Below are 24369 nucleotides of genomic sequence, written 5' to 3' on the forward strand. Positions count from 1 at the left end.
TCAACAGTGTAAATCTTTGAGGACGTTCACAAACCAACAAGGAACTTTGTGTGCGTTAATCAAAGATTACTCCTCATTAGCATTTCTAATTGGAATTAACAAGGGTGTTAATTAGACTCTCTCTGCTGAAATCCATTTAAAGCCTTTTCTTGAGTTCTGCACAGTAATCCGTTTTCTTCTTTACACTTTCTGAAAGGTGCCACAGACTGAAAATATCTTAATTTGCTTTAATGAGTAAATACTACCAGCCTTCTCAATGCAGAGTGTTTAGGAACAGGACAGAGGGGGGTTGGAATGGGGAGGGCAAAATATTTTAAACAAATTCCGGTCTGTGCAGAATTTGCTCTTAAGAATATGAACGTTGAAGGTCTTTGGAATAAACATGAGACATTTGGACTCATTTGGACTTTTTTAATGGCTGACCAAAGCTGAGAACTTCTCAAATAAACACAGAGAATTCATAGAGACAAAGTAAGTGATCATTTTCTTTCAAAACAGCTTTTCTGGCGAATGACCTTGGATGGGTAAGTTTTAATTTATCCAGGCTGCAATAGGGCAGCGCCACAGGCGGTTCCAGAGCCTGCAGTTTAGGAGCCGAGGGACAACTGCAGGCCAACTGTCTGACAGCAGACAATTTTCCTCCATCGGTAACTACTTCAACTCTTCATTAACAATTAATTAAACTCGTCCACTGGGGAATAGTAAAAATAATGTGATGCACTGGGATTGGATTTTGTGCCGGTAGGCCTGTAGTGTCATGCATGTATGCGGTATCACTCTTTTATGAAGTGAAGTCATATGCACGAAACACGGGAGGCTTGCCATCTACGTAGAAGCACTCAGCCCATTGTTCTGAAAGGTAGATGGAACTCATATCCTTCACAGGCAAAACTAGACATTTCATCGTGACCTGCACACCTCATTGCCAGGTGGGCCACTAAAGATGACAAGGTTTTATTAAAAAAGAAATATGTATAAGCAACTATATATAAGTGAAAAAGTGAAAGTGAAGTAATTGTCATTGTGATACACTGCAGCACAGCACACGGTGACTCAACCAAATGTGTCCTCTGCTTTTAACCAACCACCCTTGGTGAGCAGTGGGCAGCCATGAAAGGCGCCCGGGGAGCAGAGTGTGGGGACGGTGCTTTGCTCAGTGGCACCTCGGCGGCTAAGGATTCGAACCAGCAACATTCTGATTACGGGGCTGCATTCTGTTGTTGTTTATGTTGTTGAAAAAGTGAAGTGATTGTCATTGTGGTGTCATGGATCCTTACTTATCCAAGCTAAAAAGGCTTAACAGCAGTCTCATAATAAAGCACCACTAGATGGCGCTGCATGGTTGTGAACGTGAAAACAGCCCTGCCACAGGTCGGCTCAGAAAGATGTTACATTAGGGTTGAGTAAACGAAGTCATTTTAATAACTTTTAAACCTATACAAGAGATTACATATTTGTATACCAAAAATCAATTCCCTCCATGTTGGGGACATACTGAGCATCGTCATCTGGCCCAACCTGCGTGAGAGGAGAGGGAACTGGATCATATGATGCACACCTTCCTCAGTAACAGAACACAAACTTGGTGACTGGTACAAATGATCATTTTAGTTTTATTGCAAAAATCACAGGAAAAAACATGAAACACAGTAAAAAACACATAACTACACACATTATTTTCATAATTTAGGAACTCATAAAAATAACAGCAGTTTATTTTTTTTTATTATTGTTTACACTACAAAAAAAAAAAAAAAAAAAAAACCAGAACAAAACATTATTTGTGAACAGGGTACAAAGAAGTTCTCAACTGTACAGTGATCTTGTGTCTTCAAGCTTAGGCCTGTGATTCAGCAGGTACATTACATTCCAGCAGCACTCAAAGGTCCGGTCTTCAGCCGGCACATCATGTGAATTTATATGTGAGGCTATTAAGGAAGAGTTAAGATGATACATGGAAGTATTTATAAAAAGCAATACAGAAAAAACGAAAATTAACCACATAACATCATGACTGAAGTGAATGTCTGAAATTCCTAGAAAAGGATATGATTCATAATCCAAGTTCTGGGTCAAGACTCCAGTTAGTACAAACTCGGCATTGTGTACGTCTAGAACACAAAAAAGAAGTGAGAAACACACACACACAATATGCTAGATTTCTGGCTATTGTCTCAGTTGTTGGTTTAAAGGTGTGACTTCTGCTTTAATACAAATTGATTAACGGGACAGACTGCATATAAAGGGTCATAAAATGAAAACATCTCCTTTGGAGACAGAATGAAAAAGCAGAAAAACAGTTTAGACAGCAAAGGGACACCGAATTAAAAATATTTAATAATGATAAATCGCATTACATAAAGTATTACTGTACTTTTGTTATATATTTCTTTAAAATAAAATATATGAAAAATTTCCTTCATTTTCATTTACAAATTTTCAACTAACAACTTAATCTAGAAACAAGAATGAAGAACACTTACCTATGTTCTTCAGGAAATACTCTCTGCAGAGATGCAGGTCATTCTCACAGGAGATCAGGATAATTTCAGGAAGATGCTGAAAGAGAAGCATAAATATGAATAAATGTTAAAAAGCAGAGCGCAACAGACTTCACTGTTTTATTCTACAGATATTTCACTATACTGCAACAAGCTAGAAAACCAGGCAGGGATTTAAAAAAAAAAATTTATATCACATTTATAATCACACCTTGTTCTGCTTGTGCTCCATGATCTTGCGGAAAGACGGCTGTTTGGCCAGCAGCTTCCCGCCTGCACTTTCCACGATGGCTTTCATGGTGCTGAGGCTGGGACATATTCCTGGAGTTATGTAGAAATACTTTCCCTGGTGGAGCAAGAGGGAGGATTTTTTTTAGACATGAATGAGATGTAACGTGTATACAGAACAGAGCGCATTTTAAAACAGCATCTTGGTTCTCAGTCAGGAATTTTCCATGTGACCCCAATTAACAGGCAACATTTCAGAGGTGAAGATAGTCAAAACTGTTCCGAGTTTCATAGTGAGATGTCAAGCTTTGCAGAGTAAAAGATGATGATCATGTCGGAAGCATGTCGGCATGAATGGAATTACACAGAAGAATTCAGCGGCTGAGAGTGTGAGGCATTTATCTCCTTTAACCTTGAATAACGGGGCTGTGTGGGCTCTCTTCAGAGACTCCTCCAGACTGAAGCAAAACAGAACTTCAGCTTCAGCATCCCTCAGCATGTAGTTCTGTTCATCTAAAGAGAGAAAGAGTGAAGGTATACACAACACATTAAAAAGCAGAAAACCTCCCTGTGTCAACAAATTTCAATAATGAAGATTAAATTCCTGCTAATGACGTATAGACCAAAAAACACACAAGGTCTGCACTAGTGTTAAATATCCTGGGAAGTTCTTCCTTCTTATTGGTTGGTAAGTACAAATTATTACCATGCAGTGCACATGTAAAGCCACATTTAACATATTATTAATATATTTATATATTATGCACAAAATTGTACATTTTAATATTTGCTGTAAAACATTGTCACATCAGTGACAACGTCCACCCACGTAAATAATCTAGGCACTCATGATGATAATCATAATGAGTAGCTGTACGTTTTATTGTATTATTGCTTAAAAAATTTTAATCATTAAAAAAACTGTCAGGGTGTTGCTATGGTTACAAAAAATGGTTTAACCTCTTTGAGGGCGGATGCCTAAGGCAGACAAGTGATTAAACTGGACGTCCTATTGTATTATTCAGGTTTTTATCATCAGCTGATTCAGAGACACCAACCCACAAACTTCTGGCTCTTCCAGCTCTCCTCCAGCCACTCAGAGGTAACAATGTGCTTGACCGTGGAAACGGCCGTCAGGAACTTGACAGTGCGCGTCACTTTATTGGCCACCAAGTGAGTGCACTTCTGAGCGCTGTCCACTACCTCGCCTCCAAGGTCGTAGAGTCTCTGTGGAAGAGGGGGGAAAGGAAGAAAGGAAAGAGTGGAATAGAGAGAGAGAGAGAGAGAGAGAGAGAGGAGTGGGTTCAGCTGTGTGTCGCTCTTATAAAGTGCGTTTTTGGGTAACAAATCGGTTCCTCTGGGGAGCGGTGAGCAGCAGTCAGAGGAACGCGGCTTCTGCCGCAGAGACACACTTACAGGGCACCATGGTGCAGTCACCGCTGACTGAACGTGCCACTTACAACCAGCAGTCACTTCCCACAATCCCCTAGAGGCGTTTACCTTGACGTGCTGCTGGACCTGAGGAGGCTCGAAGCCCGTGAAGAACACGCACGGCGTAGACTCCGGCGGAAGCTTTTTGGTCGGCGTCGGCAACTCCTCGAGTCTGCAGAAACAAGCAGCCGAGTTTTCATGACCCGTTCTCGCCACACGCCATCCCACCCGCTACTTTGCATGACACGACGAACGGGATTGGCGGCAGCCGACTCACTTGGGCTTCTTAGCGGGAGGCTGGGAAACAGCTTCAATCTGCTTCTGCTTCAGCTGCAGCCGTAGGCTCTGGGCAGGAGCACAAGACGAAAGGAGGAGGTTGTGGTTAATGGTGCTATGAAAATCAACCGTGACTGAAAAACGTTGTGATAAAAACTCACCACTAACGTGTCTGGGGATACTTTGATGGAAGTTCGCCAAGCACCTTTAAACATTTACAAGAGATCGTCAAATGTCAAAATACCGCAAGTAACAATCACAACGCAGAACATTTCATTAATTTTACAGGACTGACTGCTACAAACATGTAAGCAGAGAAAAGAAGAGCCTGAATACAGACATGCCGACCCCAGAATTGTGGGGTCTCAGTTTCAGCTTAAGCTAACCCTAAAAACCCCATTTTTAACCCTGAGTGTCACTGACAATCGATTTCCATTTTAAACACAACCAGGAGTGATTCAGAGATTCCATACCCAGCAGGTTCTGGACAAGGTGCTGGTTGGGGACGAGGGGCTCCTGCAGGTTGAACTGGGCGTATCGGGTGTGCTGCACCTGCCTCAGCGCCTCGAAGTTCCCCAGCAGGATGTCGCATAGCCACTGGGCGTTCACACACGGGATCCGCCACTCCTTCGCCTTCTCGTACTTCAACCCAGTGGGCCTGAAGAAGAAGCACCAGGATTGTCAAAGCATGGTGCACACAGACATAATGCATGCAGTAGCGGCCTAGAGGGTAATCGGATGGTTGCCGGTTCAAATCCCCACTGAGCAAAGCACCGTCCCAACACACTGCTCCCTGGCCGCATGTCACCGCTGGCCACTGCTCACCAAGGGTGATGGTTAATCCCCCCCAATCCACCCAGAAATCCAAACTTTTAACTTTTTTTTTTTTTTTTTCATTGTTATACTTTGATTCCACCAACCTCCACACCTTCACCCTACCTGTTAACATATTTTATATTTTAATTTAATGACATAAAAGTGTAATATTTGGTTGTTTGCAATATTTGCATATTGGTTCATTGTATACTTGCAATATTTGCAATACTCTGGTCTGTAGCAGTCTCTAAAAGCATTTCACTGCATATCATACTGTGTATGACTGTGTATGTGACTAATAAAATTTGAATTTGAATAAAAGCAGAGGACACATTTCGCTGTGTCACCGTGTGCTGTGCTGCAGGGTTTCACGATGACGAATCCCTTCACTTTCAAAATACAAATTAAAGATTTAATTTGCACTCAGTCACAGTTTCAGATGAATGTTTTCCATTCTAACCTTCTGTGCTTGTAAAGAATCACCATCAACAGACTGATAATGTTCCCCTCATTCTGGTGGGAAAACAATCAAATAAAGAATAAAACTGACTCTTTCAGCGACAAACTTCTCGCATAGGCAGCTCCACTGCCATTCATACGTTTAAACACCTTGGAACATTGTTAGAACACAAGTGCATAATTGCCTTTAACTAAAGGAATTGATTGAAAAGATTTGTATTTGCAGCTGCACTAGTTGAAGAAAAACGTAATTGCTTTTTCACTCCTTGAAAAGACAGCATGAAATTCTTAGCTTTTTTTTTTTTTTTTTCTCCAAGGATTTCAAGAACCCATATAAACCCAATCACTAGACCTGCTTAAGAGAAAAAGACAAAGGCCAAATGTAATCTGAAGAAATAGAAGAGATCCAATTTGATGATGACGAACGTGTCATTTCAGCCTGGGGGAAGAGACGTCACGCAACTGAAACCACAACGACTCTTTTCTCAACTTTATCGATTGCCACGATACTGAACTACCAAAGAAGACTCACAGTTACGGCGCACTTCAAGGGCAAAGACAATTTCTAGTTAATTCCCTTCTTGAGTCCCTCAAAAAGAATTGATTGGCTGAAAATTGCAGGAAAATTGCAAAGTCTTCTCAGATCTAGTCTACCTAGTTCTTGCTCACCGTAACGACCCCTTTTCCACTGCCACCACCGCGGTACAGATGCAATATTCCTACAGTGTAAGCTGTACATACTTGTTTTTCTACTTACACAAGCTGAGAATTAGAGCAAGCCACGTGACTTTAAAAATGATTTGATATCCGGGTTATATGCAGGATTAATAAATCACCACGTCCTGAGGTGGGAACCAATGAAAGTTCTGATGCAGCCAAACTCAGTATTCTGCTGGGCATTCACCTGATGCCATCACAATAAAAAAATTTATCCATCATTAAATGCATAAAAGTATAAAATCTCTGCAAACTGAAAGAGTTGCAAATGAACAAAGACTCACAACTTTAATTCTTCAACAAAACCTTGATTAAGTGCTGCAATTCAGGGAGTAAGAGTATTTTAAGAGAAGTTGAAAGACTTACTCTTTGCAGATAAGCACCGTGTTACTACGGCATAAGTATCCCGTGTATCTGGCCCCCGCTAGGTACGCCATCAACTTCAGATCGTCCCGGTCCGTGTCCACAAAGCCAGTCACAGAGATAATCTGTGGAGGGAGGGAAAGTGAAGTGATTGTCATTGTGAAACACTGCAGCACATCACCCTTGGTAAGCAGTGGGCAGCCATGACAGGAGCCCGGGGAGCAATGTGTGGGCACGGCGCTTTGCTCAGTAGCATCAGCGACCTTCTGATTACGGGGCCACTTCCTTATCTGCTAGGCCACCACTGGGTAAGGCTACCCCAAAGGGTAAGGTTTCTCATTACCACTCAATCCATATCTGGGTCCCAGGCACCACAGCCCGTCATGGGACTCACACCCACCGCATCTCACCTCTACCGTGCACACACTACTTTACGTGCGGCGGGAGGAAAACTGTTACAACACGGGGAGTGCAGCCCACAGCCTCGAACTAAAAGAAAAACTGTTTTAGTAAGTACACTTACGTGCTGGGAGCAGGGTTTGGTTCCCGGCGGGAAGGCGAAAGGCAGATGCAAAGTGCGGTGGGGAGGGATCATCTTCTTCTTCTTCAGAACGGTGTTGAGCCAGTGGGCTGTGACACAGCGCTTGCCCTCCCTCAGAGCCTGCAGAGGCATCAACACCACCAGGAAATATCTTGACCGACTCGAGACTCAGTCACGTTTTCAGTCACGACATTGAAGGCTCACCTGGACATACATACTACTGACTTGACTTTCACACAGCAGGTGTGTGCAGCGGTTGCTCAGGGAAGAGTCCACAGTTCCCGCATACGACTGAATGATCTAGGAGGTCAAAATACGATTTGTACACAAAGTACACACCTAAATGTAATAAAAGAATCACGCTGTTAAACAATCAAGCACATCCTTACTTTTTTCCAGGTTGCCAGCAGCTGTTTGTCAGCCATCTGTTCAGGATAGTCAGCGATGGTGAACACACAACCGACCAGGAACCCATCCTCCGGAACTAAAGAGAATTGGTTTATGGGGAAAAAAAGATGACGTACGAATGACTTGCTAGTTAACGTATGACAAACTAAAAATGGTAACTATGGTAACTACGAGGGTGATTTTATTCCATATGAATTATAAGGGAAGGGACAAATATTCCATAAATAAAATAAGGGGAAACAAAACGTACAGCACAATATTGCAATACGTCCTCTAGTGATACATTATTACTGATCTACAGCATTGATGTATTGAAGGTTATGCTGTAGATAAACCATGTCAAAACCATTAGCACAGCCCAGTTTTGTTTACCATGCGTTCACAGCATTTTTTGGTGCATCCTCTGAATCAGCCAAAATTAGAAAAAGACGCTTGACTGAACTTTTGTGACATATTCTCTAAACGTGTACCACTAAGACCCAACACCACGACAGCAGCAGAGTGACTTACTCTCCTGGCCGGGTTCGTGACCAAACAGCTGGTGTGGCTGAGGAGGCTGGAGGGTGGTCTGATGCTGTATGCTCTGCCCTGGCTGGTGCTGCAGGGGCTGCTGGTTCTGAAGATGCTGCTGCTGCTGCAACTGTTGCTGCTGCAGCTGCTGCATGTGCTGCTGTTGAAGCTGCTGCTGCTGCAGGAAATGTTGCTGGTGCATCTGCTGCTGGTTTTGCTGTTGCTGTTGCTGTAACTGTAACTGCAGTCTCTGTTGCTGCATCTGCTGCATCTGCTGTAAGGCATGCTGCTGTTGCTGCTGCAGCTGTTGCTGCTGCAGAGGCGGCCGGAGAAGCTGCTGTGGCCGCATCTGTTGCTGGGAGAACGTGTGTTGCTGCTGCTGCTGCTGATTAAAGAGCTGTCTGTGCATCTGCTGCTGATGTGTCTGCTGCTGCAAAAATGCATGCTGCTGCTGCTGCTGCTGCTGTGGTGGCAGCTGAGGAAAACCTTGTTGGGGAATCTGCTGCTGCTGTTGTTGCTGCTGCGGATGGTGCAGCTGCATGGCCTGTGGTTGGAGATGTAATATTGGGTGCTGTGGGGCCATCTGTTGTGGGTGGTGCGGCTGCTGCTGATGTTGCTGCTGCTGCATCAGCTGCTGAGCTTCAGCGGTGATCGGCTGCTGCTGAGACTGGACCTGTGGCTTCATTTGGTTGAAGAGCACCGGGTTGGGAATACCAGACTGGGCCTGGTTCCCCTGCTGCTCGAGTGGCTTGGCCGTGCCAGTGAGACCCTGCAGGATCTGGCAGGAGGAGACAAACAGCAGTCACTTTCTTCTGCACAACTCAAGACAACATTCTAAATAGAATTAAAACTTACCGGTCCCATGACATAAATTTCACTCTGATATTATCTAACATTAATATGAGTTCCCCTAGCCTGTCTATGGACCAGGCTACTACCACTATGGGTGGTAGTAGCCTAGTGGGTAACACACTCGCCTGTGAACCAGAAGACCCAGGTTCAATCCCACTTACTACCATTATGTTCCTGAGCAAGACACTTAACCCTAAGTTGCTCCAGGGGGACTGTCCCTGTAACTACTGACTGTAAGTCGCTCTGGATAAGAGCATCTGATAAATGCTGTAAATGTAAAATGTAAATGTCTATGGTCCTGCAGTGGCTAGATATGTATAAAGAGTGCTTTGGTCATTCTACTTCGCCGTTCAGAGTATGGATCTGAAATTTAGCCCCTTATGTAATTATAAGGGGAATAGTTACCTCCCATCTCCCTCCAGGAGAATTTCCCACCCCTACTCTGTAGTAGCTCCACCAATTGTCATGGCTTGAAAATAAGCTAAGCATTGCAGTTGCTCCTCCTCATTAGCATTTAAAGTGGCATACACTAAAACGGCACATCCTAGGGTCATTGTGGGACTGGCTCCAAGTGGCTGTAATTCTGCACCAAAGGAGACTTCAAATATAGTAAATAAAATATATATATATATATATATTTTTTTTTTTTAATGAAATTTGCATTTAGTGATATATAAAAGCAAATAAAGATAACAGCAAAAAAAAAAATATGCCAAGGGACCTTTAAAAAGTGGAAACGAACACAGACAGAGCACTGCTTAATGAAGCAATCCTTACATGAGCCACATTGGACACCCTGTTGGCTTGCTGCATGTCTGTGTTGTTGGTAATGTTCCTCAGGGTCCTGGTTGCAGGGTTCCACCCAGCCATGCCCTCAGGTCTATCTGGTCCACCCACGCCACCAGTGGGCACAGCATCACGGCCATCAGGCGGCCCGGTGGTGCACGGCAGGCCTGGTACAGGTGGCATGGTGGCACAGAGATTGATGAGGCCGGTCTCCTTCCCAGGTTGAAGACAGCGTTTGGCCACCCCAGGCTGAGGCACCTCCGCAGGAGTCCAGTTCAGGTTGCGATCCTCCTTCTCTGGGGAGGAGTCGTCCGAGTCGTCAAACATGAGCTCTCCCCGCCGTTCAGGCTTCGGAGAGGGGGTGTGGGAGCGCCCCCTTCCACTGGCAGGGGAGCCGTCCCGGGACGAACCGCGGCTTGACCGGCGGCTGCGTGGGGAGCGGCGGTCGCTGTAACTCCCATCAGAGTGCGAGCCCCGGCTGTACTCATCCTCACTGTTATCATACTCTTCCTCATCTTCTTCCTCCAGCTCCAGGTAAGTGAGGCGTGGGTGGTAGAGCGCCTCATCTTTCCGACACTTATCCTTCACTGTGTCAATGATCCATTCTGGAGTGACAATCTTGATGCTGCTGTGCTTTAGTGCATGCTCGTACTTATTCTGGCAGAACAATTTTTTAAAAAGTTTAAAATCCAGAACAATAGACAAAACTTTAGCAAAAATTAGCAAAATGGCTGCAAAAATAGCAAATGGATGCAATATAACAAAGAGTGGAAAATTTAAAGTGGGGGGGGTCTGAATACTTTCCATACCCACTGTGTACCTGTAAATTATCTCCACAATCATCAATCATAAAATTGAACTTTTATGATTGAGAAGTGAGTACAAAGAGACACAAGAACAAACCTCAAAAGCCTACTTGCTATTAAAAAGTAAAACATTTTTGACTGCACCCATGATTTTGTTTACTTCAAAATAGAGCTTGGGGGGCGGGGCAGCTAAAGAGCCATAAAACTGTGCTTAGCCTAATGAAACGGAGAGTTGACGCCTTCCATCAGCAGACTCCCGAACGCCTCCTTCAAGAACAGGACTAGCTAAAGGGGTCATCTTCCTCTTAAGCAATAAACCGGGCAACATAAACTTTACCAAAATGCCCTCTTTCATTCGGGGTTAAACCCAGGGGAAGGAGTCAGGGAGAAGAAGATAAAACTCACAGTCACACACACACAGGCTCCCAAAATCATAAAAACCACCAGTAAGACACACAGAAAATTACCCCTTTTGGTTCTGGTACAATCAAGTGCGTGCACTTCTTGTTGAACGCGAGCTGACAGTCACCTCCGTGGAACGTGATCAGGGCCCAGAGAGCACTGAGATCTTTAGGGAGCTACAAAAAAGAAAAAGAACAAGGTCCATTAAGATCTCTCGCACTAGTACCGATGGTGTAAAAAGATTATTTTAAAAATACTGAAATTGAGCATACTGACCTTAGGGAGACAAGCAGTGACTCCAAAGAACAGCTGCCCAGACTCCGGAGAAAATCCTGTAACTCTGTGTCATTTGTTAAGGAAGCAACACTTGTACACCAGTCAACTAGCCTAAAACAAGCATGCTTGGTGGTAGTAGCCTAGTGGGTAACACACTCGCCTATGAACCAGAAGAGGAAGGTTCAAATCCCGCTTACTACCATTGTGTCCCTGAGCAAGACACTTAACCCTAAGGGACTGTCCCTGTAACTACTGATTGTAAGTCGCTCTGGATAAGGGTGTCTGATAAATGCTGTAAATGTACCCAAATATACAAATACTGGAGCACCAAACATTACTGCTCCGAAAGGATACGGAAGAAGATCTCCACATTTTACAGACAAAATCACCCAGGACGGCTAAAAAAAAAAAAAAGAGAGGGAGGGACTGTATGTATCACTGAACAGAATGGCAAATAGTCGGGAAAAGCAGTCCTGCAACCGACAGTTGGTGACACAGAACAGATCCGACTGGCGACTGAAGCCTCACTTACTTTCACTACGGGCAGATCGAACACCTCCCGCGACTCCCCCACTTCGGGGCTGTCGCCGTCCACCGCGATGATGTGGGTGGCCAGGGCATTGTAGGACACTTCCTTTCCCTTCCCGGCTTTCAATAACTGCACGGCCTGAAACATACAACTCGCCGCGTTACGCCGCTGGCTGTGTGCAACCGACCGACCAATAAAACCCGCTAGCGGCTAGCAGCTCGACGCCGAAGGTCGATCGATATCTCCAGACGAGCGCGGCTCTGCCGATCCACGCCAGGTCACTTCACACCGACACCCGCCACTCCTCCCGACGGTGCATTTTACCAAGAACTGCGCTGAAAGGGCAAGGCAGCGCGTTAGCATGCTAGAGCTAAATCGCCCGCAATCAATGAACTCTGGGACGGGACTCGTTTGGCCCAACGCGATATTCGCCCAGCAGCTGTCTGCAAAACCACCACAGCCGAATGAAACGGATTTAGATCCGGCGACGGGTTACTCGTGTGCAGATCGCCCGTGCTAAACACGCACACCTCTCCAGCCGGGATGGCGCCGCTGCAGGACGCTAGCTAGCGAGCTAGCCGACGGGACAACCACAGTTTACCTTCTGGTCAATATCTCCGACCACGTAGAATTTCACGTCTTTGAAAAGCTCGTCGGGGACGGCCAGCTGTTCGTCCGACATTTTTGTTGTGTTAAAACGCACAAAGCGGCGGGCTGTTACATGTCTTTTGCCAACTTGTCAATGTACATGGCTCAAAGTAGTACAGTTCCGAGGCGCCAAAGAAGACTACGCGCGCTTTGGAAGCGCGCATTTCTGTTTACACGGGGGGGGGGCAATATGCAATAAGACTTTAACGTTTTAATTCAAGACCAAATGTTGTCCGAGGAGTATGCGCGGTGCGATTCAAAATGCAGCCACTGTGATGTCGACGCGGGTACGTAATTTTTGAAAATGTAAAAAAGACGCCGGGATTAGAACACTTATCCACACCGGGAAATTATGGTTCAGTCCATGGGAGCGAAACAGGACTCTTCCGGCAACGGGGTACCAAGTGAATTTGTTAAAAAGAAGTAAAGCGTTTTTGTGCCTTAAAGGTTTATATTATATATAAAGGCTTCAGGGTGGACTTAATACACAATACGTCTTAATATAATTACAATGCATTAGTAGATGTCATAACAAAAGTATTACTTCCTGAATCTAATTTAAATGATAATATATTATATTGGCTATAATATTATCCGGTGAGGAGATTTTCAGGAACGTCCAGCGTCACTGTGACCGGTGTCACCCACGGATGCCACTCGTGTGCGATTGATCGCACGATGCCAATGAAAACATCATCTATTACACCGTTACGACCCGACCAGTTCGCAGCCGCCGGGACCGTGTTCCGATCGGACGCGGTGAAGCCCGCGGGGTCGGCATGAAATAAAATAAATAACCCCCCTGGCCCCCCTCGTCCCCAGCCCAGTGGTTCAGCCCAGAGCCGGCGTGCGCGCGCACTCGCGGCCGCTCTGTCGGAGTAACGCGGCGTCCACGCGCACGGCGGCGCGCGTCGGAATGGACCGACGGTAAGAGCGCAACTTCGGGAATTAAAGCGGGGATAAAATAAAGGGTACAAGTGGCCTGTATGCTGACGTGCGACCGGATACATTTGTATTGAACTTTTCACTCGGTTTCTGAATGTGTGTACATATGAAGTGTTTGTGATGTTTTAGATTTAGAACCTGGCATTTATCGCCTGTTTTAGAAACCATACTGTGGACATTCTGGATGTTCTGTCAGGTATTTTTCCAGTAACACCAAAGTCACATGCTGTTTATTTTTTCTATATTCTCGTGGTTCATAAGAATAATTCCACTATATGTATATATTTACCATTGACCAATTGACACAGACCAAGATGATTTAAAACATAAGCACACTTCTTCATACGAAGAAGTGTGTGAAGTAGAGATGGTGAGCAGCACGAAAGAGAGCCTGATTATGATTGTAGGTTGCTTGCGATCATTAAACGGTGGGAGAGCCTAGACTCTTAACTGCAGAAAATCAGATGAAATAATCTCCCGGAACAAAGGTGACTGAACACACATTGGTCCTGCTGGTCCCTCTCTCTCTCGGGCATTTCTGAAAGCACAGTGCTCGTGTGTGTGAACCGCAGGCTTGAATACATCGTCTGGATTGTGCAAAATATTGTATGCAGCATGTATGATAACAAATGAGTTGAGCGGGATGATTCAGTCCAAGCTTCAGATTGTAAAAAAAAAAAAAAAGAAGGCTGAGGCGGATTCTGGACCTTCTGCTCTTTTCAAACTAATTAGCACCAGCTCAGGGTCATTACAGTAAAAACCTCCACATATTTCAGGTCTTATTGCTCCTCTCCCATCTTCCAGTCCTCCTACATGTAATCAAACCAAACATCATCTGTGGTAGGTATTTCTAAGAAAATGAACAAATTAATTTTGCTTGAACAAAATTTTGTATGAACAAATCCGTTTTGTTTGTTAATATATTTATAGTCTATGCTGACGTTTCTGTCCTAGGCAAGTCATTCTTCTTCCATTATTGCTCATTAACCATCATAGACAGTGACTTTCCTACCAGTACTCTCCATAATTGTGTCAGACAGAAGAACAAAACGCCATTGGTCTAATATATGCTTAATATAATGCTCACTTTTATAAAAATATGCTAAAAGAAGGTAGGATGAAAGAATGCATGTAATTAAATATGCAGCTATGAAAAAAAATGAATACATACCATCAGGTTGTAGAAGCTGCCAACATTTAGATATATAATACCAGTCCTGTAGCCCTCATCTAACCGTTCAGCAATTGCTTAAGTGCAATCCGCTGTCATGAGCTTTTTTTCAGAACCCCTCGTACACTCATGCATTTCACACCATCTGTGACCTGTAATAAGATACATGAGCCAATTGGGATTGGCATTTGTAGAAGATCTGAGAAGATCTGAAGAGAAAGCATCATCCTCTGGATAACAATGAGAATCCCTTGAAGTTGGAACATTCCATTCTGAGAACTGCCTGCTCTTTCAGCAGTCCATACAGTGGAGGAAATAATTATTTGACCCCTCGCTGATTTTGTAAATTTGTCCAATGACGAAGAAATGAAAAGTCTCAGAACAGTATCATTTTAATGGTAGGTTTATCTTAACAGTGACAGATAGCACATCAATAGGAAAATTGAAAAAAAAAACTTTAAATAAAAGATAGAAACTGATTTGCATTTCATTGAGTGAAATAAGTATTTGAACCCCTACCAACCATTAAGAGTTCTGGCTCCCACAGAGTGGTTAGACACGCCTACTCAATTAGTCCCTCATTAATGACACCTGTCTTAACTAGTCACCTGTATAAAAGACACCTGTCCACAGAATCAATCAATCAGGCAGACTCCAAACTCTCCAACACGGGAAAGACCAAAGAGCTGTCCAAGGATGTCAGAGACAAAATTGTAGACCTGCACAAGGCTGGAATGGGATGCAAAACCATTAGCAAGAAGCTGGGAGGGAAGGTGACAACTGTTGCTGCAATTGTTCGAAAATGGAAGGAGCACAAAATGACGATAAATCGACCTCGGTCTGGGGCTCCACGCAAGATCTCACCTCGTGGGGTCTCAATGATTCTGAGAAAGGTGAGAACTATACAGGAGGAGTTAGTTAATGACCTCAAAGTAGCTGGGACCACCGTCACCAAGAAAACCATTGGAAACACATTAAACCGCAATGGATTAAAATCCTGCAGTGCTTACATTTACATTTACATTTACAGCATTTATCAGACGCCCTTATCCAGAGCGACTTACAATCAGTAGTTACAGGGACAGCCCCCCTGGAGCAACTTAGGGTTAAGTGTCTTGCTCAGGGACACAATGGTAGTAAGAACCTGGGTCTTGTGGTTCATAGACGAGTGTGTTACCCACTAGGCTACTACCACCCTTGCAATGTCCCCCTGCTCAAGAAGGCATATGTGCAGGCCCGTCTGAAGTTTGCCAATGAACACCTGAATGATAGGTGACAGAGAGTGACTGGGATAAAGTGCTGTGGTCAGAAGAGACCAAAATTGAGCTCTTTGGCATTAACTGAACTCCGCCGTGTTTGGAGGAAGAAAAATGCTGCCTATGACACCCAAACCACCGTCCCCATTGTCAAGCATGGAGGTGGAAACATTTTGCTTTGAAGGTGTTTTTCTGCTAAGGGCACAGGACAACTTCACCGCATCAACGGGAAAATGGACGGAGCCATGTATCGTAAAATCCTGAGCGACAACCTCCTTCCCTCTGCCAGGAAATTGAAAATGGGTCGTGGATGGGTGTTCCAGCACGACAATGACCCAAAACATACAGCAAAGGCAACAAAGGAGTGGCTCAAGAAGAAGCACATTAAGGTGTTGGAGTGGCCTAGTCAGTCTCCTGACCTTAATCCAATAGAAAACCTATGGAGGGAGCTGATGCTCAAGTTGCACATAGACAGCCTCGAAACCTTAGTGATTTAGATATGATCTGCAAAGAGGAGTGGACCAAAATTCCTCCTAAAATGTGTGCATACTTGGTCATCAAGTACAAGAAACGTTTACCTCTGTGCTTGCAAACAAGTATTAAGTCTTTTTTTTTTGGTAGAGGGTTCAAATACTTATTTCACTCAATGAAATGCAAATCAGTCTCTATCTTTTATTTAAAGTTCTTTTTTTAAATTTTCCTTTTGATATGCTATCTGTCACTGTTATAATAAACCTACCATTAAAACTATACTGTTCTGAGATTTTTCATTTCTTTGTCATTGGACAAACGTACAAAATCAGCGAGGGGTCAAATAATTATTTCCTCCATTGTATCTGATGGCAGGCTACTCTGGAGAGATCATTCAGCCTTCATCACCCCAACAAATTCAGAACCTTTAATGGTCTCACAAAGATTTGGCTCTGTTCGAGTAAAGTTAGATCTGAAAAACATTCTGAATGCCCACTGTAGTTTTAATTAGGTCTGGAAATTGACATGTGGTGGTTGTGCAAGTTCAAGCTCAAGCTCAAAAAAACATGAAGCACTTCCCTGAGCCACACAACCAAAAGATAGTGGTGATAATAAAACAGAATAAAAGCTCCCTTCTCTAGATCCTACAATGAGATAAACATTTCTATATATATAATTCATTAATTAATTTGCCTGATAAATATATACAAATCAGTTTGGTAGCATTTTGACATTCTTATATGAGTTCTGCTAGCCTGTCCTTGAGCTTTGGTTCCTCCAACGTAAAAGCATTCACATATCTAGACCACAAAAAAAAAGTTATTTTGAAAGCAGAGAAAGACATTGCTCTTGAGAAATTCAGTTTGATGCAGCTATGGAACGCTTTCACTAAAAGTAGGTTACTTGCCATGGAATGCATTTCACTAACATTTCAAGAACAGATGATCAACTATTCTACACCCAACCTGGCTCTACACTGAATCCCCTGCACCACCGACTTGTGCGTGATGAAATTATTTGGCTGATGATTTCTTTTTAATGTTAAATAACTTACTGTTCCCTCAGATTAATTTGATAATTGGTCGTTCGTCTTCACTGGAATGATGAAATTGTGACAGGTGAACTAATATTGAGCAAGTCAGCCTGGTGCATCCATTAAAGTAAAGTGAAGTGATTGTCATCAGATTGTCATCATCCATGGAGGCATGGAGACTTGTTGTCCGAGTAGATCCCACAGATGCCTGAGATCTGCAGAATTCTGAGGCCAAGTCAACTCCTTGAACCATTTCTGCAGTGTGGCAGGGTGCGTTATTCTGCTGTGTGCTTCCTGTGTTTCCCAGGAAATTGATGCACAGCCCTATATTTAGGTTGTATAAAGAAAATGTGATTGATCAGACCACACTGAAAAAAAGAAAACACTGGCTGAACTAAAAATTAATTAATCTGATGTAATATGAAGAAGCTTCATTGGTTTATTTTAATCACTAAGTCAATGCTAAAATATCAAGTGTGACTGACTGATTAAATTTTGTGGTGGACTGCTCACCAAGGGTGATGGTTAAATACAGAGGACACATTTCGTTGTGTGTACCGTGCGCTGTGCCGCCGCGCATCATAATGACAATCACTCCACTTTCACTTAATTTTTTAAGTTTAGACAGGGGTTTTCTTTTTTTCAGTGCAGGTGATCCAGTTTAGATGTTCACGTGCCCATTGTATGTGCATTTGTTGGTCTCACCAAGGGCTCGCTGATTTTCATTCCTTTTGATATTCCTTGACCACTGCAAACTGGGAACCATCCCCAATCCCCACTGCTCCCCAGAGCAGTTAAGTGCATCTGTTCAGAAACCATTGTTTCCGACAGCAGTGTAGACTGCTTAAAAGGGGTTGTGTCATATTTACTAAATTGGCAGCATTAGTGAAAATGTCAAATTGCAAAATGCTTGAAATTAACAGATATTCCAGAGACACTGGAAATTGTTTGTGAAATCAGAAAGGTAGTAGTAAAATATTGATTAATGCATGTGTGACTGGAATCATTTTAAACATGAATAAGTTATTAAAAAGGGTCCATCAGAGGATTTTTATCCCAGCAGGGGGCTCATCAGAATTCTGTAATGATTGCATAATGATTGCATGATTACCAGAAATGTGAAGGGGATCATCTTCAAAGATTGTATCCACTGCCCACTCCCTGTGCTTCCTAACAGGACACAAATGAGAGTGTGTATCACATTATGTATTAGTGTGTTGAAACATCTGTAACATTCATGCATCGTTTAAATTTAACTTGTATTTTATATGTTATTTCAGAAGTATTGCTGGATATTCAATTACTTCTAGAACTATAGAACTCATACTATTATATAGAATTATATAGTATAGCATACACACACATACGTGTGTATGTGTGTATTAGGGAGTTTCAGGATATGCATGTATAAATTTATACGGTGTGGTATATTAATTCTTATATTGGGGGAAAAACTGAAGACTAGCACCTGTCCTCCGCTTTTACTCCACTGACTTTAGAAAAAAAGTAAGGTTATGCCTCTTTGAAAACCTTTGGCAAAAAATCCTCCCCTACACAGAATTATTTTTTTTACTGACTGTGTATTAGGAGCAGAACCCTAGCGTACTGTGGATATAATGGGAAGCAACCGCATCACTCAAACTGACATGTGTGACATTTTTCTGGTTTGAACCAACATTGGCTTTCCATTTCAGAAGCAGCAAGCCTGCCACAGCAGATAATAACTTCTGTGTGAAAGTGATGTCTTTGTCACGACTACGGACTTACGAGGGAAGGAAGCGCAGAGGTCTGACATACTGGGGAGGGGTTTTTATTTTACAACAAATAAACAATAAACTCAAAGAAACAATGGCGCGGTGGCCGAAAACTTAAACAAACCCGTAGGCGTGTGGCGATTGCCAGAACTCAAAACACATGAAAACAAAACTAGGTCAAGTTCGTGCAGCGAGTTCACGAAAATGCCAGCGACCCCGAACGGGCGGAAACTTCCGGCATTTATGGGGCGTCAGGATTAAAGTCAGGTGTGGAGGCCAGCTGCAGGCAATCCTGACAGTCTTTTTCTCTCATTTTTATTTATTTATTTGCTTGCCTATGTGTGTATTTATTTATTTGTATTATTGTTTATTTGGTTGCTTTGTGTTTTATTTTCAGCATTTCCATTATGATTAAAAAAAAATTAATTCAACAGTTCTTTTAAAGTTGCGCCTAGTGTTGTTTTCGTCAACAAAATTTATGATGAAATATCTTCGTCAACGGACCTTTTTGACATGACAAAGTTGAGGCGTAAATGCTTTACAATGAAGTGGAAAAGAAAACAGAATGTGGTCGAAGAACAGGGAACAAATCAGAGTGTATTCCATGTTGGGGCAGTGGTGGCCTAGCGGTTAAGGAATCAGAAGGTTACCGGTTCGAATCCCGGGAGGGATAATTGGCAACACCTACAATCAAGCATTTTTGATAACAGTGGTGTGGAGGAATTTTGGCCACTTATCTTTGCAGAATTGTTGTAGTTCAGCCACATTGGAGGGTTTTTGAGCATGAACCACCTTTTCAATGTCATGTTACAACATTTCAGTAGGATTCAGGTCAGCTTTGACTAAGCCACTCCAACGTCTTCATTTTCTTCAGGTGGATTTGCTGATGTGTTTTCAATCATTGTCCCAAGTTTGTTTCAGCTTGGGCTCATGAACAGATGGTCGGACATTCTCCTTCCAGATTTTTCAGTAGACAGCTAAATTAATGGTTCCATTTATCAAAGCAAGTCTTCCAGGCCCTGAAGCAGAAAAACAGCCCCAGACCATCATGTGGTGTTACTTTTACGCCAGATGTAATGGGACACACAGCTTCCAAAAAGTTCAACTTTTGTCTCTTCAGTTCACAGAGTATTTTCCCAAAAGTCAAAATTTAGATGAACTGTAATGTTCTTTTTGCTCAGCAGTGGTCTTTATCTTGGCACTCTGCCATGCAGGCAATGTTGCCCAGTCTCTTTCTTTCTTTCACACCACTGTACATATACATGTTTACATTTTTGAAAATTGTAATACTTAATACTACAATCATAATAATACTGCAAGCTCTCAAAAATAATTGAACCACAGATTAATCATTTTATTGTTTTACTCTATTGTGTCCCATTGTGTCCCATATTATGTTGATTTAATGATTAGTTTGGTTCCTAAAATCTGGTTTGGTCAGAACATTTATAAATAAACAATAATCTTATGACCGTTTATTAATTATAGGCATTTATACATTTATGTTACATGCTAATGGTTTCTGTAGCCTGTTAACCAAATTCATGACTTCTGGTAATCTGGATTACTATATTATCTTTATTATTCAGCATCTTAGTTTTGATCAATGGTATTTTTTTACTCAACTCTATTGAATGGGTTGATGGTCCTGCTGATGGGTCCTAGACTGCTTCATTAAACAAATACCGTTTTGATTCCAGTGGCATACTGTATATGTGCTCTTCTTTTCTGTACAATTACAGGTATACAACATCAAAATAGTGAAGTTGCATATTGATGTTTGCCGAGAGCATTGCACATTCAGGAGGACCTGGCGAACATGCTCAATGCAAACCTGACACCCGCAGCCAATGAAAGCTCTGGACCTGGGGCTTTTAACAGACCCCTCACTGTGTTCAGTGTCCTGACTCTGACTCTGCTCGCCATGCTAGTAGTGGCTACCTTCATCTGGAACATGCTAGTTCTTCTGACCATCTTGCAGGTCCGGACATTTCACCGTGTCCCCCACAACCTGGTGGCATCCATGGCCATATCTGACGTCATGGTGGCAGCCCTGGTGATGCCCCTCAGCTTGGTCCATGAGCTCAGGGGGCGGCGTTGGAAGCTGGGAAGGGTACTTTGCCAGGTCTGGATATCTTTTGATGTCCTCTGCTGCACGGCCAGCATCTGGAATGTGACCGCTATAGCTCTTGATCGTTACTGGTCAATCACTCGACACCTAGAGTACACGCTGAAGACCCGAAAGAAGATCTCCAATGTGATGATTGTGTTGACTTGGCTGCTCTCAGCTGTGATCTCCCTTTCCCCTCTATTTGGATGGGGGGAAACGTACTCAGAAAAGGGCATGGAGTGTCAGGTGAGCAAGGAGCCATCTTACACCATCTTCTCGACCTTCGCTGCTTTCTTCCTGCCCCTATGTGTCGTGCTCTTTGTATACTGGAAGATCTACAAGGCTGCCAAGTTCCGAATTGGCTCCAGAAAGACCAACACGATCACGCCTGTAACAGAGGCCGTTGAGGTAAGATAGAAAAAAAAAAAACATGTTTCTGTCTTAGTTCAAGCGCCACTATTTAATCCTAATGTATTAAATTATGCACCGTCTCAACGAATGCCTGCAGATCTGAGTGATTGTACTCTCCGGTGATGCTTGTAAATTTAGCTGATACGCAGCAGGTAGAGGAAGCACACACTGTGCTCACTTTTCTTTTGACATTTCACAGTTCTGACTGACTTTCTTAAAGAGCCAACCTCAGAATGACTGGATGAAACCGTTTCCAAGTTGTGGCAGTGAGTGGTAACCGATGAAACCGATTATGGTTAGTTAGTGCGGATTATGGTTTAAAAAAATGCAAATGAAAAATAAATGGAAAACATGAATAGATGTACTAGAATCAATCTAATTATATTGATTCTAATAAAGAGAGAAAAAATATTTACATTTGAAATTCAAATCTAGACATGTCAGCTGTTCTCAAAGTAATAATTATAGTTTAATAATTTTATTTTTTATTTTTTTTGCATTGTTGGTTAATTGACTTCACAACAATTTAGGTTCCCAGGCACTCTTGGCTCAGGCTTAGCATGTCTATTCTGTTTTTTCAATTGGGTTATATTCCAATTTCTTAAAATATATGGACAGGCTATAGATTTAGCATTTTACTGGGAAATAAATATGAACATACTAAAATTTGTAGGACATTTTGAAAAAGTGTCCTTCAAAATAAAAAACTATGAGGTGATGTAGGCTTAGGTTTTGTCTTGTCATATGTATGCATGTGTGATTGTCATCACATTCTCTCTAGTGAAGAACTGGATTCATCAGAAATAAATACTGTAAAGACATTTATTGAAACATTTCTTTAAGACTGGGTTTAGGTTTAGACTTCGAAGTGTCTATTTACATATTTATTGTCAAGATCCTCTCATAAAGGTCAAATCTTTTGTATAATTCTGCTCATTTGGCTTTGACTATGTGGCTATGTATATCTGCATCTTTAGGTGAAAGAAGCCTCACAACAAGCAACTCAGATGGCCTTCACCATCCGCCAGGCCACAGTGAGGTTCCAGACAGATGCAGAGACATGGCGTGAGCAGAAGGAGAAGCGAGCGGCGCTGATGGTGGGCCTCTTGATCGGCGTCTTCGTTCTCTGCTGGATACCCTTCTTCCTGGTGGAGCTCATCATCCCTCTCTGCTCATGTGACATCCCGCCCATCTGGAAGAGCATCTTCCTCTGGCTCGGCTACTCTAACTCCTTCTTTAATCCCCTTATCTACACAGCCTTTAACAAGAACTACAACAATGCCTTTAGGAACTTCTTCTCTAGACAGTGCTAAGGGGGAAGGATCTTGTCTGGGATTGTGGAGGCTGTAATCGATGTGAAAGGCATTTCAACAGGCTGCTTTGGGCTCTCAAGGTCCAACAGTGTGGAGGGAGGGGCTGAGTTGTATCTTCCCAGCTTTTATCACATTTCAGGCTAGTGGTTGTGTCAGTGTAATGTAAGTGCAGTGCAATCACGTAATCACAAGCTCTGTGGGAGGGTTAACCTTTTATTCTGATCCACTTTAAAGAAATTCTTAGTTGTCTGCAATGTGTACGATGTGTATTTTAAAAATATTTAAAGTGTTAAAAGACTAGTAAAAACTTGTAAAGTTTGTAAAAACAAGATAAAAGTGTACCATTAAGCCAACCTTCAGTCCCACAACACTCCTTCAACATCATATTTGGTTATTGGCAGATCATAGAGTCACCTTACTGATTGCACCTTGAACTATTTTGGCTACTTCATGTAATGCATATCAAAGTATAGTGGGCATATAAACCTATACAGACCTCATCACTTGCAACACATTCCATAACTGCCATAAATGGAGAAGTACGACATTTTCATTCAGCTGCCAATTTGCCATTTACAATGAAAGAATTTTCTTGTAGCAAACCTGTGACAATATACTCTAGGGCAGCTCAATGTGCCCCTGAACATTCACAGCAGATGCTTTCAGCTTCATTGGATGTGTACATGTGTCATCTCTATCGCGGCGAATGGAGAGCTGTGTACTTTTATCTGAATGCTGTACATAGTGCTGTAAACTGGGATGGCTCTTAGTGTCACAGTCTCACAACAAATAAGTTGCTTGTTCAGATAAAAAGGATACTGGTTTATATTGTGACATTTGTTAAAATTGTGAAAAATTATGGTTAAAAATTGATATCCTTAAGTCCAGATTAAAGATACATTTTTGACACAGCACTGCCTCCCCCACTATCTTTCATTTCCACAAGGACTATATTCATTTGTATTACATTACAGCTATAACATGGTTTAGGCTGGGGAGCCTGAGCAAAGTTGATAAAATTCCTTCTGGAAGGGTAGAGATGATTGGACTTTTCGGCAGGCTGCTGCTTTAGCTGGAATATTGTTGTATGATGTTTGCTTAAGAAGGTCAGATTAAGTCAATGAACTGGCTAAATGAAATCCTTCCAAAATAGCTATTTACATTTCCATACCTTCTTGAATTTTGTTGCAGTCTTTAGATGTACTGAAAATGTGAAATTATTTCAAACCTCGTAAATTGATCAGCCTTCTTTCGATTCAGACTCTGAAAATGAGGGGGAAATTGAAATTCTACTATATTTCTGATGGTCAAAACACTGATGGTCAAAAGTTTTTAATGATATTGAAGCAGTACAAG

At 42.6% G+C, this 24369-nt stretch overlaps 2 protein-coding genes across 2 annotated transcripts; one reads left to right on the forward strand and one right to left on the reverse strand.

The window, feature by feature from the left end:
- Positions 1-1788: 1788 nt before the first annotated feature.
- On the reverse strand, positions 1789-12682 carry LOC114784220 (PAX-interacting protein 1-like). The gene is made up of 21 exons (XM_028969452.1): positions 12503-12682; positions 11905-12039; positions 11727-11770; positions 11373-11436; positions 11162-11272; positions 9880-10545; positions 8251-9028; positions 7722-7816; positions 7537-7632; positions 7315-7452; positions 6795-6916; positions 4910-5094; positions 4598-4641; positions 4438-4505; positions 4230-4332; positions 3788-3956; positions 3142-3242; positions 2713-2847; positions 2484-2559; positions 2051-2111; positions 1789-1922 (listed from the first exon to the last, which is right to left on the reverse strand). The coding sequence occupies exons 1-21, from the start codon at positions 12581-12583 to the stop codon at positions 1907-1909; spliced, it is 3288 nt and encodes a 1095-aa protein (XP_028825285.1). The 5' UTR covers positions 12584-12682; the 3' UTR covers positions 1789-1906.
- A 760-nt stretch (positions 12683-13442) lies between these two features.
- LOC114784222 (5-hydroxytryptamine receptor 5A-like) lies at positions 13443-23549 on the forward strand. The gene is made up of 3 exons (XM_028969454.1): positions 13443-13476; positions 20922-21697; positions 22678-23549. Exons 2-3 carry the CDS (start codon positions 20999-21001, stop codon positions 23011-23013), a joined length of 1035 nt encoding a protein of 344 aa, XP_028825287.1. The 5' UTR covers positions 13443-13476; positions 20922-20998; the 3' UTR covers positions 23014-23549.
- The last annotated feature ends 820 nt before the right edge of the window (positions 23550-24369 follow it).

The sequence above is a fragment of the Denticeps clupeoides genome, unplaced genomic scaffold, assembly GCF_900700375.1.
Source record: "Denticeps clupeoides unplaced genomic scaffold, fDenClu1.1, whole genome shotgun sequence".
Classification (NCBI taxonomy): domain Eukaryota; kingdom Metazoa; phylum Chordata; class Actinopteri; order Clupeiformes; family Denticipitidae; genus Denticeps; species Denticeps clupeoides.

What these genes read in the sequence shown, in the direction of transcription:
- LOC114784220 (XM_028969452.1), bottom strand. Translation starts at nt 12,583, where the DNA reads ATGTCGGACGAACAGCTGGCCGTCCCCGACGAGCTTTTCAAAGACGTG. An exon ending in TCACTGCTTGTCTCCCTAAG is followed by an intron (nt 11,273 to 11,372) that starts GTCAGTATGCTC and finishes TCTTTTTTGTAG; the next exon opens with CTCCCTAAAGATCTCAGTGC. An exon ending in CCTTGTCCAGAACCTGCTGG is followed by an intron (nt 4,642 to 4,909) that starts GTATGGAATCTC and finishes AAATGTTTAAAG; the next exon opens with GTGCTTGGCGAACTTCCATC.
- LOC114784222 (XM_028969454.1), top strand. Translation starts at nt 20,999, where the DNA reads ATGCTCAATGCAAACCTGACACCCGCAGCCAATGAAAGCTCTGGACCT. An exon ending in CTGTAACAGAGGCCGTTGAG is followed by an intron (nt 21,698 to 22,677) that starts GTAAGATAGAAA and finishes CTGCATCTTTAG; the next exon opens with GTGAAAGAAGCCTCACAACA.